This window comes from Globicephala melas, chromosome 14, assembly GCF_963455315.2.
Source record: "Globicephala melas chromosome 14, mGloMel1.2, whole genome shotgun sequence".
Classification (NCBI taxonomy): domain Eukaryota; kingdom Metazoa; phylum Chordata; class Mammalia; order Artiodactyla; family Delphinidae; genus Globicephala; species Globicephala melas.
In genome coordinates, this window is record NC_083327.1 from 54,436,513 (window position 1) to 54,451,867 (window position 15,355).

The 15,355-nt window shown below is 43.8% G+C and overlaps 1 protein-coding gene across 1 annotated transcript in view; it reads right to left on the minus strand.

Annotated features, from left to right (window-relative positions):
* The window catches only part of MTCL3 (MTCL family member 3), a 42,241-nt gene extending 27,209 nt beyond the window's left edge, over positions 1-15,032 (minus strand). Inside the window, exons 1-4 of the mRNA XM_060283872.2 lie at positions 14,255-15,032; positions 11,147-12,342; positions 10,454-10,678; positions 8,497-8,655 (exon numbers count right to left, since the gene is read on the minus strand). Coding sequence (XP_060139855.1) covers positions 8,497-8,655; positions 10,454-10,678; positions 11,147-12,247 — 1,485 coding nt within the window. The 5' untranslated portion in view covers positions 12,248-12,342; positions 14,255-15,032. The remainder of the gene's footprint in view (positions 1-8,496; positions 8,656-10,453; positions 10,679-11,146; positions 12,343-14,254) is intronic.
* Positions 15,033-15,355: the final 323 nt, after the last annotated feature.

Below are 15,355 nucleotides of genomic sequence, written 5' to 3' on the forward strand. Positions count from 1 at the left end.
TTTCAAAGGCCTGTATAAAAGAATAAGCACCCTAGATAGATCTAAAGTTTCAACGTCATGGACTTAAAATTTCTTTCTAGGAGCTGTCTTAATCAGCTAATCTAGAGCTATGTGATAATAATAACATTATTAACACATATTCTTATACTAACAACAACACAATCTGATGTCTATATCATACCTTACAGTTTTTCAGGCACTTTCACCCATGTTACCTCCTGTTATGCTTGTGAATAGACTGGATAGGGAAAATATTTATTTTCCTTTAAGAGGTGATTAAATTGAGAATCAGCCATTAAATAACCTATCTGAAGTAACACAGGTATTAAATCTGTAAAAAGAAGAGCCAGGATCAACAGACCTGAAAACATTTTTCTAGCTTTATGTTCTTAGTTGTTTGTTTTTGGTTTTTTTCCTCCAAAGACTCCCTTTTTGTGAGATAAAATAGATTTTTCCTATAGACACACCTTGGAAGTATTCTCTCAAAGCCTGCCCAGAGCAATCCCTAAATGTGTGCTACAGGTACAGAACTTAAAGATTCTAGGAGTACTGAGGTCCCTACCGAGGGCAGGTCATGTGTGGGTCAGGAAGAAGACGGAAGGGGCAGCCTGAGTCCCTGCAGTGAGGCCAAGCTGGCTAGTGGAGACCATGGGCTTGGAGGCAGATGGACTAGTGTGGACCTGGCCTGCTTTCTGAGCATTGAGTGTTCAGCTCTAAAATGAAACTATTAACCACACAATGATACATAAAGTGACTGGCTTATAATTAGTACTCAACACTGGCAGCTATTGAACAACTGCAGCCCTGGGGTAATTTTCCACATCTCCCCAGACAAATTAACTGCTGAATTGACTGTCCCAAACATTGAAAATTGAAAGCAAATTTAGGCAGTTTTTGGGAGTGAAAGGATCTGCAGCCTTCTCCCATTCTCTAAACATGCAGTTCACACTTTCTCACCAGAGAACACAGAAGTTAAACTGCAGAACTGATACCCCAGATATCAGGGTTGTCCTCTTGTTTTTGAACTCCCGTCCTCATTCCCCTTCCCAAGAAGCCTATGAGATCTTGTTTCAGGGAAGACTTGCTGCTTCTGGAGAATAACTGGGGTTTGCGAGAAGCAAGGTAGAAGCCTGGAAATTTCTAGGAGGTAGCAAAAATCTCAAGAGACCTCTAATTCTGGAAGTGGGGTGAGGCTGGAGTTAGTCATCTGCTTCCTTCTCATCTTATTTGTAGAGCCTCAGCACCATGGAAAGAGCCCTGATTCTGAGTCACATTTTTTGTTCTCTCTGCAAAATAGGGCCTGAAACACCTCTCCTAATTTCCATTCACTCTCTCATTCAAAATTATTTATTGTTTGTCAAATTTTGTCAACAACTTCTGGTTGTTGTGGATACAATGATGAATAAGACAGATTTAGTCCTTAACCTCAGGGAATTTACACTCTAGTGCAGGAAAAAGTTCTAGACAAATTCAATATGAAATAGAAGTTGTTATAATATTACAGAATATATGGTCTAACTGACTACAAGCCAGGCACTGAACTGGATGCTGAAAGTGCCACAGTGATCAAAATAGGTAGGGCCCTGTCTTCATAGTGTTCACCACACTGAGACAACGAACATCAAAGTATTCAGTACTCAGTATTCAGTATTCAGCAAATACTTTGCTGTCAAATACAACCTCTACAAGCTTGTCTTTTCTATCAGAAAGTAATTAACTTTCTGATAGGAAAGACTACTACTCTCATGGCGACATTAACTGTTACTCCCTTATACACACTATACACATACTCAGTAAATGTTTGTTTAAAAATATTTGCTAAACTAAAGTCAGATCAAAGTCTTGGGATTTTAGCCTCATGGAAAAGGCTGAGACAGAGAGTAGATGCTATTTTCTGCCACTGCTAGAGGCAGGGCCGTTCTCAGGCAGCCAAGGGTGGCCGTGGGTAGAGGGCAGTGGTAGAGAACAGTGTTGATAATTACTGCCCCAAAGCCTAAAAGCACCACAGGGACAAGTTAGGTCACAACTACACCCCTGAGTAAGGAAGGGACTAGGTTGTTTAATGGGGGCTGGTTCTACATGAGGTTTTTGTGTCATACACACAACGAAGGCCAAAGGACCTCAAAAAGATTCTTATTATGCTCTTGGAAACATAAAGACTTCCACCTTCAAAAAACATCAGAGAAGTCTCATATTATTTTAATAATAGCTAAAGACAAATGTTTGGATGTTTAACTGATGACCAGCACTCATTAACTTGTGCCACACACCATAGGGTGAGAACCTGGCAGCCTTCCAGTGGCAGATTTCACTGCAGAGAATTATACATTTAAAGAACTCACCTCAGAGACTTTCCGCACAACTTAGAATGTCTAGGTACCATCATTCAATACTCTGGTTTATTTCTTATTGGAAAAGATGGTGAATTCTTTGGTCATCATGATGTCTTATTGGCCTCCTGGGTTGGAGAACTAAGACTACATACAAAGTGGGGCTCAGATTATTCAGAAAGCTTCACTTCTTCTCAGCCCTGTACATCGGGTCTTCAGTTCTGATTTCGACACTAAACCAGGTCCTTGAATGCTGAATAGTAGCAATAACCAGAGAGAGTGTTGTAGGTCTTGGTCTCTGTGGTTGAAAACCCTTCAGCAGAGACCTCAGTGAGTGCAAACTCTCAGTTTAATGCAACATTCTGATATCTCTGTGTGTGTGTGTGTGTGTGTGTGTGTGTGTGTGTGTGTGTATGTGTACATATACTGCCCAGTGTATATATTCTGCCCAGTGTATATATTCCACTGCAGTGGAAGCACAGAGTCTTAACCACTGGACCACCAAGGAAATCCCCTGATATCTGTATATTTGTAGCCTCCATGGTATCCATATGGCCACATTCTAGCAGATAATAAATTACTGTTCAATAAATACCTGTTGATTGAATATACAAAAAATTACAGTAATAAAATAACAGTAGTGATATGAAGTGGCATCCTGACTATGAACAGAACTTTCAGGAAGCACAGAGATGGATAACTGATAATGTCGAAAATGACATTTTCATAGAGACCTTTGAGAGCATTCAGTTTAATTTCTGCATTTATGGATAAAGAAACTGAGGCCTAAAAATTTCAAATTATTTGCTCAACATAACAGGGAATGAGAGGTGAGACTTCAAAGCCAGTTTCTAGACTCCATGACATACGTGATTTTTAATGTCACCCTCAAATTCACAGCTAATGACAAAATGTCTTAACTTTATTTTCTGCAAAATTTGAATTCCTAATTTATTAAGTGTATAGGTGAGAACTGACAATTTTTACAAAGGCTCATCCATCCATTGGTTGCCATCCATCCTCACATAAAGTCTGTTTATAATTGTCAGCATTCTGCTGTACTGTAATTGATTTTCTTCACGGTTATTCTGGAGACCTCTCACGAAACCTGGTGTTACCTCCATATTAGGTCACAGCTAGGTAAGAATTTCATTCAATATTTCTCTCCCTGACTTGACTGCTACTAAACTTGGATTAACAGTGTACATCCCCTGGACTAAGTTTTCCTTCATGTTCCCAGAATTCTTCTGTGACCAAAGTTTTAAACCCTTATTTCAATGGTTATGATTTACTAAGAACCATTTCAAACCCCTTTTTAAAGTAGGTTGGAGGGCTTCCCTGGTGGCACAGTGAGAGTCCACCTGCCGATGCAGGGGACACGGATTTGTGCCCCGGTCCGGGAAGATCCCACATGTCACGGAGCGGCAGGGCCCGTGAGCCATGGCCGCTGAGCCTGCGCGTCCGGAGGCTGTGCTCCGCAACGGGAGAGGCCACAACAGTGAGAGGCCCGCGTACCGCAAAAATAAATAAATAAATAAAGTAGGTTGGATAGAGAAGTCAGAGAAGTAAACAACTCTTCAATAACTATGTGGCAACATGCTTCCACGAAGATACCGAAACACAGGTCAGCTGCTCAGTTTTCAGAGGCAGATCACTCAAAGTTCGGCCTAAAGCCCCAGGTCCTCTGTTAAACTGGCAGAGTCCAGGGTGAGAGACTTAGCGCCCATGGATATGGTTTATCAGCAAGTGCAACAACCATTTCAAAATACATTTTTCATTTATTAAACAATTTCTATGAAGCCATGGGAACTGCATGTGTACTCAATGGGAAGTGCTTAGTCCATTATTGTACAAGTTCATCATTTGTACAGTGCCTTACTGTTTCAAGAATATAAAGTTTGAAATTCCAGCCAAGAAAAGAACTGAAATCTGATCCATTGCACAGGGTGTGTAATGCTGATGTGTACTTTTACGTAAAACAAAACCCAGAAATTTGAGGTTTATAATAAAAAAATCAATATTTTTCACAAAATAAGCCACCAACAGGGATTTTCTGGTCTGTGCACTACTTCACTTTTACTGAGAACTCGGCATCAGGGTAAAAGAAAAGTGCCATTTACCCAAATGAGTCTTGGGACTCACTTCAAAATGCATATAATTGCGTATGTAATTTCGTTTAAAAAATCCAATAAGGTTTATAATTCCGAAATCAATATATCTTTAAAAATGCAACAGTCGGTAAAACCTGGAAGACAAGCTTTTCTATGCTTACCTGGCACATTATTCTTTGCTTTTAATTTAGTTTCTTTTATTCCTGCCTATGTTATTCAACAAACTACTGCCTCTGAGAAGATGTGACTAAAGTCATAGTGTTTAATTGATGCATTTCAAAATATTTACAGTAATTTCATCAAAAATATCAATGATTACTGTTCCATTTTTTCAAATTATAAGTTAACTACCAGAACCAGGGGAAAATACTTGAATGCCAAAGAAATTCCCCATTTAAACTGTCTTTTGGGCTGCTTCTTTGCTGATTTATCACTCAGTATTTCTTTTTGCACTTTATAACTTAAACATGCCCTATCAAAACCAAGTATGGTTACAATCAGTTCTTTATTTTATATAAGAAAATAAGTAGGGTGGGAGGGAGGGAGACGTAAGAGGGAAGAGATATGGGAACATATGTATATGTGTAACTGATTCACTTTGTTATAAAGCAGAAACTAACACACCATTGTAAAGCAATTATACCCCAATAAAGATGTTAAAAAAAAAAAAGAAAAGAAAGTAAGTAGGTAGTTGTAAACAGTCAGGACAAGCATTTGTTTATTAAAGTGTTCTGCCTGTACAGAGTCTGAGTAAACAGATATATTCTCTATGTACTCGATAAAATTTTTTTTAAAACAGAGGCACTACTGTTGAAATTTATAGTACTAATTATTTTTGTGTTCTAGAATGAAAGTTCATTGTAATAGATAGGATATATTAAACAAGTGCACAGAAAATAGAAGTCCCAAGATAGATGGTGCTATTGCAGTAGGCCAGTTAACAGCCCCCTAGAGCAGAGGCCAGTAAAAGCTAAGAAAATTATTTTCTTTTAAGATTTTTGGGTCAGGGTGAGGGATGAGACGACACAAAGAGATTCTGAACTGAAAAAGATCTAACAAAGAGTTCTCATCATCATCATCTCAGTTACTGTTACTCTTTTTTCCTTTTCCATCTTTAAAGATCCTCTGTTGGTTCATTCTTTTCTCAAATATCTGTCAGCAGTGCTTCTCCAAGTACCAGACTTTAAAGGTGACATGAGAAGACACCTTCCTCCTGAAGAGCACAGGGCTTTCAAAGCTTTGAAAATAAAGGTTGTTCCCACAGCAGTAGGACTTCAGAAAGGGAAGTGATCCTCAATTAACTGTAGCAGAGACTCACCCCTCATAGAACCTCCTCCATACTGTATATAGCCTACTCTATATTCTCACTATGTGTGCATTAACCCATCCTGGCATTCAAAGAGCTAGTTGTAGTTTCCATAAAATAAATTTTACAAAAACCTCTGTCTCACTGTTTGTGATGCTGAAAGATAGAAAAGTATTTTTCCCAGGTTACATAAAGGTAAAGGCATTTTTCTACTGCAAGAAAGCATAATGCCAGTAGTAATCAATGTTTTATAAGTGGGATGAGAATGCCATTAAGATTCTAAGGCAGCATCCTAAGAGATCCCTCTTGTTTACAGGTGGCAGAACATCAGCTGTTCAACACAAGCAAGTAGTAGTAGAGTCAACTAATTACCTCCATCCTGCCTCTGCTCAACTCTTCTTTCCCCCAGTACCGACTCCCTACTCTCAGGGGGAGAAGATAAGCAGATGGATGTGAGCAGGTGCACAGGACCTTGTGCAGCCACCAGCCCTGAGAGCAATTGGGCAACACCCTTGAAGCCAGTTAAACTCTTAGAAAATGGTTTCCAAACTCCAGCAGATGGCCTACTGTTCCCAGTTGTGCTGTTCTACATCTATATGACTCCATATAGGAAACTAAAATCTGCGAGTTGGAGGATTGCTTCTCTGTAGTGTATTCTATTGGGCATTTTATGATTTTACTCCATAACTAGTGCATTTTCTTCATAATGGAAAGCTTGGCCTGGTTATGTTTTCTCCACTGGTGGAACGCCTCAAAGTGATAAAAGTTGTGTGGTTAACACTCACCAAGGACTTGAATATATTTTCATTTTACAAACAAGAAAGCAGATGATTAACTGAAGTTGGTGAAGTTAGATGGGGACAAGTCAGGCTTCAAACTCACAACCTCTACCGCACAAAGTAAGCCAGTTATGATTGCAATTCAGTTTTTATATTTATTTTTTTGGAGAATAACAAAATCACCATTACAAAAATCTTAATTTTAATGAAACATTTCTGATTTCTAAACTACTTTTAAACTACTTTTTCTATTTCTGACACTCTTCTGAACACTATGAAGGTCAACCTCTAGTGAATGATTATGGAACTTTTCTGCCAAAATATATTTCATTTTCTTTTTATTGTACCATTTAGAATCCTTCAGATATTTAACTTCTGCTTTCTCTCCCTTCTTCTCTATTTCCATTTCTTTTCCCTATCACCACTCACCTACTCAAACTGTGAATGCTATTTTAGAGTCCATTTTAAAAATAAAAGGTCACTTTAAAAGCCAATGTCCTGCATACCTGCTCCTAAATTTTTTACACTTTTATTGTTGTAGTCTCTAATTAGGGATTGGAGTTTGGCTTTTGTAAGTCCAAGGAGGATGAGAATTTCTTCTTTGGCATGAACATATACCCACACTGCCTAATGCAGCAAGAGTATCTTCCTAATTCAGAGTTAGAATCCTGACGGGGGAAACAGTTATAAGAAAAAGTGTGGAAAACAAATGGAAAAGCATTTTTACAATGATTCTCCTGAGGACGTCCCCAGATTCCAGTCATTTTTTTCTAGTAGCCAGATTATCTTGGCTTTTATTTTAAGATGGGAAAAGTCTCATCTCTCTGGCTAATGGACAGCCAGTCTATAGGAATTTCCCCCTTTCCTGGACACAGGATGAAAATCAGAAAGCTCTTATGCCATTCTTAAATCCAACTTTCCAGACATCCACTTGAAAAACGTTGATATAATGCCAAATCACGAGGCATTTTTTTATCCCTTATAATCAGTGAAGTTTGTTTTTACTTGAATTTTTTTTTTTTTTTTTTTTTTTGCGGTGCGCGGGCCTCTCACCGCTGTGGCCTCCCCAGTTGCGGAGTACAAGCTCCGGACGTGCAGGCTCAGCGGCCATGGCTCACAGGCCCAGCCGCTCCGCGGCATGTGGGATCTTCCCAGACTGGGGCACGAACCCGTGTCCCCTGCATCGGCAGGCGGACTCTCAACCACCGTGCCACCAGGGAAGCCCTGAATATTTTAAATTGGATAAACAAAGAGTATGGAAGAAGGCAAGTGAGGTCTGAATATGGAATGGAGCCTTATGGAACTGACAATGAGCTTTCTTTTTGCTTGTCCATAAGAAGGTATTTAAGAGCTATTCTTATAGGTTGAATTGTGCCCCTGCCCCAATTTACATGTTGAAGTCCTAACACCAAGCAAGTACCTCAGAATGTGACCTTATTTGGAGAGAGGGTCTTTACTGAGACAATCAAGCTACAATAAAGCCATTACAGCAGGTCCTAATCTAATTTGACTGGTGTCTTACAAGAAGGGGAAATTTGGTCATAGACAGCTATGGGGAGAATGCCATGTGAGTGTGAAGATGCATATATATATAAGCCAAGGAGAGAGGCCTGGAATAGATCCTTCCTTCACAGCCCTCAGAAGAAACCAACCCTGCCAACACCTTGATTTTGGACTTTTAGCCTCCAGAACTGTGTAATTTATTTAATTAACATCCATTTAGATATCACACACGAAGCATCCGTCACAGCTCATATATGTCAAGTCAGAGGCAGGGTAGAGGTCAGAGTTTCTTCTTTGCTACTTATTTATTAGTATGAAACCACGTATCTGTTACTATATTGGGTGAGAACAACAAACTGTCCTATAATCATAAAAAATTTAATTATTTTAACAGTCATATTAGTCTTTGGTACGCTCTATGAAGAGCTAAATATATATAGCACGCCATGAGATAACTGATTACTAACCTCCTTCATTTTTTCCAGTTCATTCTGCAGAGCTTGCTTTGCTATCTCAACTTCTATAAGCTGTTGCCTCAGTTTCTCATTTTCATCTTCTGTTGTTGTTCGCTTTTCTTCCACATTTTCCAATTCATGGTGAAGTCTCACAGATACATCCTTTGCTACCTAAATTAAAGTGTTTTTAACAATAAAATGTAATTAAAGACAATACAACAAATGGGCTAAAGTTATATTAAAAGTACTAGAACCAATATGTATATAGTGTCTACCATATGCCAGACATCATTCCAGATGCATTACATATAAGCCATTTCACATACATAAACCATTTAACTCAACAATCTCATGAAATAGATCCTATTATTATTCCTGTTTTATAGATGAGGAAAACTGAGTCTCATGGAGGTAAAGTAATATGCTCAAGGTGACACAGCTAACAAGTGGCCAGGTAGTCTGGCTCTCCACTCTGTTCCCTTAATGTCTACATGACATCATGGTTATAAATGTTCAATTGTGTTTTATCATGTGTAGAGATTTCACAAGTCTCTAATTCCACAACAAAACTATGAGGTAGATGCCGCCATTATCACTTATTTTAAAGACTAGAAAATAAAATATTCCCAGGTAGGGTCTGGGGCTTGAATTTTGATCCTAACATTCCAGGTGCTTAGTTTTAAGAAATACTTTAGTCTTTGAGAATTTTGTTTGTTTAAATTAGTGTGTGCATTTTTGCCTCCTGTTTTAAGATTACCTCAGAAATTTTAGGGTTTGGAAGAAAAGTGGGGCAGTCTGGTGCTGTAGCTCAGGACACAGGCTGTGGTTTTGGACTGAGTGGGGAGCCAGCCTGACCAACTACTAGCCAAGTCCCAGGGCTAGGGGCTGGGCACTTAACTTTCATAAAAGGTTCATTGTGGGCACCTGTAAAATGATGCTATTCATAATCCCTTCCTTACAGGTTTTTCTCCTTGAGAACTAAATGAAATAATAATATGAGTAACAATGGTTGCCACAGTGCCTGGTGCCTAGTCAACACTTGACAAATGTCAGAAAAAGGAAAAAAAGAGAAATGATACAACGGCTTTCATAAAATGTTTTCCCATGGCTTTCTTTTTAAAAAAAAAACAAGATAATTACACTCGGCTTTTAAATCTTCATGAAATTAATACAATTAAAATTATATTTCGTTTGCTGTCCCAGACCATGAAGATAACATCTGATTTGCGTTGTCAGTGAATCTGCCTTCAGTAAAACCGAACGAACAGACCACACCTATCTAAAAAACGCACTTCAAAGTTGAAATTTCTCCACTGGGGGAGACTCTGAAGAAGAAACCTCCCTAAGAACATGGTTCTTTCATTTAGCGCACTCTCCCTTTACTTTTCCAAAAGGGACCACAAGCTGGACAGTTTTCCTTTCTGGGAGTTATCTAAGTGGTAATTACAGAAAGGAAGGAGTTCTGGAAGAAGGCGTTGGGGACGGGGGCGGCTTTCAGAGAGAAATCTTAACTCTAATATCTTTCCAGTGCTGTTCCTATTCTGGGCTTCAACTCCACTGAAGGAGTCTTCACCGCGCTGCTCCAGAGGGCCTGACTCCATCTGGCCTGCGCTTGGAGGACTGTCTCTGGAAGTCAAATCAAGGCCGGCGCTCGGCCACGCCGTTTCCGCCGCGGAAGGAGGCGCCCTCCTCCCACCACCTCTGTAATCGTCACCGTGGCTCCCAGGGCAGCCCGCAGAGCTCGCTCTCTGCAAGACCCTCCCCCCACACAGGACTCTTCAGACCCACCTGTCCGTTTTTCCTCTTCCCTTTCCGGGACCTTGACATTCTGTGATTGGCGCTGCGAAACTCCGTGTCCCTAGAGCTCTTTGCCAATCACCACTGAAGGCCTTTCAACGCAAAGCGCCCGTGACCTGAGTCCCCACCCACCGCCCCTGCCGCGCGCCCCCCGGGCCCCGGCGCCGCAGACCTTGAGGTCCTGCTCCAGGCTGCGCAACAGCTCCCCGTCGATCTCCCCGGTCTGCGCGTAGCGGAGCCTTTTGCGCTCGGCTTTGCGGAGGCGGTACTGCAGGATCCGGCAGTTTTTGTTGGCTCTCTCCAACTCGTGGCGCATTTCCTGCAGTTGGCAGGCATCCTCCTCGAAGAAAGTGTCCCTCATCTCGTCCATCTCGGTCCTCAGTTCATCGATCTCGTTCTGAGGCGGTGACAGGCCGCGGGTCAAAATTAGCTTCGCCTCCCACCCCTCGGACATACACCGTCTACACCCCATCCCAGCTCCAAATTCTCAGCTTTACTGCTCCCTCTCCATGAGACAGGAATGACCCGGAGCTGAATGAACAAGAAGAAACTAGAAAAAATGGACCCTCTTTAGGCCTTCCCTCGCTCTCCTACTCCAGCTCTGTCCGTGAAAAAGTGAGCCAAACCATAATAATAGGAGAAACGAAGGCCCAGATTTGGATCTAAATAAAAACCTAACGCTGCTGATCGCAAAGCCCTTTTAGATGCGGAAAGGGCCTAGGGACCCCCTCCCCTCATTTCCTGTTCCCCTCCCTCTTGAAGGCTCCCTAACAGGTTAGCAGCCTCTCACTCCCGCCAGGACACGCCCTAATGCTCCGAGGCCCACACCTCCCCTCCTCCAACCCCTCCCCCACACCCTCCTCACCTTGAGAGTCTCGTTTTCCTCCCGCAGCTTCTCCATCTCCTCCTGCATTTCCTCCTGCTCCTGGAGCTGCTGCGGGTGCGGCTGCGACGAAGGGGGCGCCGCTGCCTGCATGCCGCCGCCGCCGCTCGCGCTGCCCTCTGCGCCCTGTTGGGGGCCCTCTGCTGCCGCCGCCATTGGGGAGGTGGGAGGGACTGCGAGGGGCTCACAAATGGCAGGGGCGCCAGCGACCGGAGAGCTGCGGTTGCTGCCGCCGCCGCCGTTCTTACTGTGCATCTGAGCCGCGGCCGCCGCCGCCGCCGCCCGCTCTTTCTTGAGATGGAACTGGATGAGCTCAGACTGCAGACATCCTTCCTTCCAGTAGCTCCCTCCGCCACCGCTGCCAGGCCCCACAACGCCAATCCCAGAGTTTCTGCTGCCGGAGCCTGGGGTTTTGCCCGCAGAGGAGGTGGATGGCGAGGGGGAGGCCCCCTCCGCGCCGCTGCCGCCCCTCGGCTGAGCGCGTACGCTTTTCCCTCGCCAGCCCCTGGGCGGCGGCGGCGGCTGCGGAGCGCCCCCCTCCCTTTCCCCAGAGCCGCTGCCGGCTCCTCCTCCTTCCCCACCCCCTCCTCCTCCTTCTCCGAGAGGAGGGGGTTCCCCGAGTTTAGAGGACGCGGGCTCTAGCTCCCGGGGCGGCTCCTCCGACGCGCCAGGCCTCCTGACACCCACCGGGGCCAGGGTCGCCACGGGGGCCACTTCAGCACCAGCCAAGGACTGGACAGCTCCCGGCGCGGCCCCCTTGGGCGCCAGGGGCGCGGCCTTCTCCGCCCCTCCTCCGCTTCCTCGGGCGCTGGCCGGAGGCGCCGTGCGGCTCCCGGTCTTGTTGCCCTGCTGCTGCTGCAGTTGCTGCTGTCGAATAGAATTGAGTTTAGTGCCAGCCCCTACCGGGGACCGGGTGGCCGCGGTGGTCTGTCGGACCGAATTGTCTCTCGGTCTAGCGGGTGACTGAGCACGCTGCTGCTTTCTGCTGCTGCCCTCCGGGTGCAAGCGAGCCTCAGTGACAGCTGTGGCGGCAGAAGCTGCGGCTGTGGCAGGGGCAGCGCCCCCCGTCGGTGGCTGACTCATTGCGGTCTAGGAAGAATCTATCAGAGGCGATTTACAATAGTCTATCACCAGGTCACTCTCTTCCCTCCTCACTGCCAGCAACCTTCCTTTCTAATCTGGGACAGAAACAAAAGAAGGAAAGCACACAGCGTGTCTGCATTGTTACAGAGCAAAGAGTGATTTTCCGTAACAAGAGAAGCCCTAGAAAATGAGATTTGGACGGCGCTTAATAGAAGACTAGACTTTAGAACTAGGATGTAGAATTGTCAATTCTCATTTTGCCCAGGGAGGCGCTATCTCCATCTCACGCCACCTCAGTAAAATGAAGATCTGAAAGCCGCTGAACCTCCCATTCTCACGGTAGCAGGTTATGGCAAGGATGGAATCAGAAAGGAACTGAAGGGAAGGGAGTTTTTTGTTTGTTTGTTTGTTTAAGAAGATAAGGTCAAGAAGCTTCAGAAGGAAAAGAAGTCCAAAGGCTAGAACTGTCAATACCCTGATTTTTCAGCTTTGGTTTCCTCACTATCAAATCTGCGTTTCAAAGCCTAATTTCATGGAGAAAGTTTTAATTGATATTCCCAAGTGTCAATTAGATGAAAAGAGTTATGAAAGGGTTTTTCTTAGAGAACACGTGTTATGGATAAATGATATTTTTCTCAAACAGCTCTAGCCCTTAATGTTGCATTTTGTGAGAGAAATACACCCAATTTCCTTTAGACTAGAATTAAAAGAAAATATAAATAATGAATGACTTTAAGCCAACTTCAGTTTCAAGAAAATATGGCATTAAAAATCATCTATGTGGTTTAGTCATTAGCAGCGCTGAAGGGATTTTAATTTATTTATTTTTTAGTTTTGAGAAATAAATTAAAAATCATTTGGAAAAATTTATTGGTGGCTCTGCACAATTTCTTAAATTACAGGTGATAACTTTTTCTACACTTATCTAAATTTCAATGTTCTTGTGAATTGCTTTAGTTTTAAGTGTAATTGCTAAACAAAGTATTTTCATTTATTAAGCACCTTCTCAGATGGTACATAACAGGCAAAGGTGTACTTTTAAAGTGCCCAGTCCTTTCCATGAAGCCAAATGCTAAAACAGAATGACCCTGCACCCAAGAAGGCTGGTGCATCCTCACTCACGGTGGTAAGATCAACTTCTGTTTTGTATTTTTTCCAAGATAAATCCATCACTGGCTTTTAAAATCTGGAAAATAGCAACTCAAAACCCACTGCCTCCTGGTTTTTTCTCCCTAGTGATCCAGCTGCTTAGCTAGTCAGTTAGGTGCGTTTTCCTTAGAAATATAATTTCTCTCTAAAGGGCATGACTGAAAAGGGCATGACTAGGCAGAAAGTTCTGCTTAAAAAAAAATCCTCCTATTAGGGGAGGAGATACTTGCTAGTTACTTTACTAGCATTAGTCCTGTTATTGTCTAAGTATCATAGCTTAGTCAATGTGTAGTAACCCCTCATTTTATAAAGAAATATTACTGGAAGGCTCCTCCACCTCCCTTTCTCTTTCTGGGATCTCCTTCCAACTCAATTTGGAAAATAACAGTGAACAAAGAAGACATGGGGAGGGAGAGGGAGGAGTCATCCATCAACTTATTTTCTACGTGTTCTCCCAGAGCAACATGCTCCTAGAATATCTGGTCTAGTTCACTAGCAGGTCACACTAACCGGGATCACCCAAATAAGTTATATTGCCAATGCAAACTTATTTTTGTTTCGAATTAGGCAGAACCACTCTGAAGCTGAGAGCCACCAGAGAACGCTTAATTCGGCCCCCATACAGCTCTATCGCAAGAGAAAGCTCGAGTTCCAGGAACTCGGCTCCCACAATCAAAGGTACCTGGCTGCTGTCACGTGGTTCTCACAAAGTACCAGGATGCTGTGTCTCTTTGAAGCTTCTCCTATGAAATTCGCCAACCCAGCAACCCCAGCACGGCCTAAACCAACAATTTTAATCTCAAGTTTTATCTGCCCACTCACCCTCCCCATCCCTTTAGAAAATCCAGAACTGCTCACTTCTTGGCAGAGGCGATGTTTTGAGGCTGGAGCAAATCAACAGCGCTTTCCTTCTGATCTTCCGGGGACCTCAGGGTTCTTACTGTGTCTTTTCGGAGACGAGGAGAGTTTAACTTCGTAGTTTTATATATGCGACTATCTGGCTGAGCACTTTTGACTTTGGACCGGTTCGCCCCAGTTCCACACCCACTCTGTTTCTCCAAACAATGGCGTTAACGTGGAGGCTCAACGGCCGGAAGAACGGATTACTCCTTGGCGGCCCGCGGCTGGGCTGGAGATGCGGCTCTGAGCAGGCGAACACGCAAGGTACCAAGCCGTGCCAGACGCTCCCCGGGAAGTGCACTGATATTCGTGAGCTGGCCTCACCGGACTGGGCAGGGGAGGGGGCGGGATTGCAAGGGAGGACTGCGTAGAAGTAACCAAAGAGAGGCTACTTTCAAAAGGGAAGAGAAGAAGGCGGAGTGCGGAGGCGGAGGGGCGGGCGGCAAGAAGACAAAAAGGCCAGAGCCACGCCCGCGATGGAAGACCGGTAGCCAAGCTCACAGTCCTCGCTGCACTCGCATACCCCTTACTCGGCGGAAGATTCCCAAACCGCTCGAAATCGGATGCACTGGCTTTCCTCAAAGCTTTGTCCTGGACCGCGTCAATCGCCATCAATTATTTACTTGAGCTTTTCGCAGGGAGGCGGATTCCAACAGCCTTCCGGGCTTGACTGACGTCTCCTGATGCAGCGGCAAGGCGCTGGCGGGCGGCTGCTGGGAGTTCTCTTTGTTCGCTCCCTTTAATTCTCAGTCGAGCTCTCCACGCGGCGCGCCTTCCCCACCCCCAGCCCGGGCGGAGTCTTCAGACGTCTTTTCCACGGGTAGATGATGGTTGCCAGACCAACGGTCCCACAGACAAAGGGTTCTTGTCATGCCACGACTAATTTAGTACAAACCGAATAAATACCGGTTTACAGCGATCCTTTACAGATGGGTTTGCCTTCGGTACATTTCCTTCTCTCCTTTATTAAGTTCCAGTTTCCACTGTGAATACAAGGAACAATTACCAGGATCCATAATCTTTATAGTAGTGCATGCGGGTAACAGGAATCATCTAATA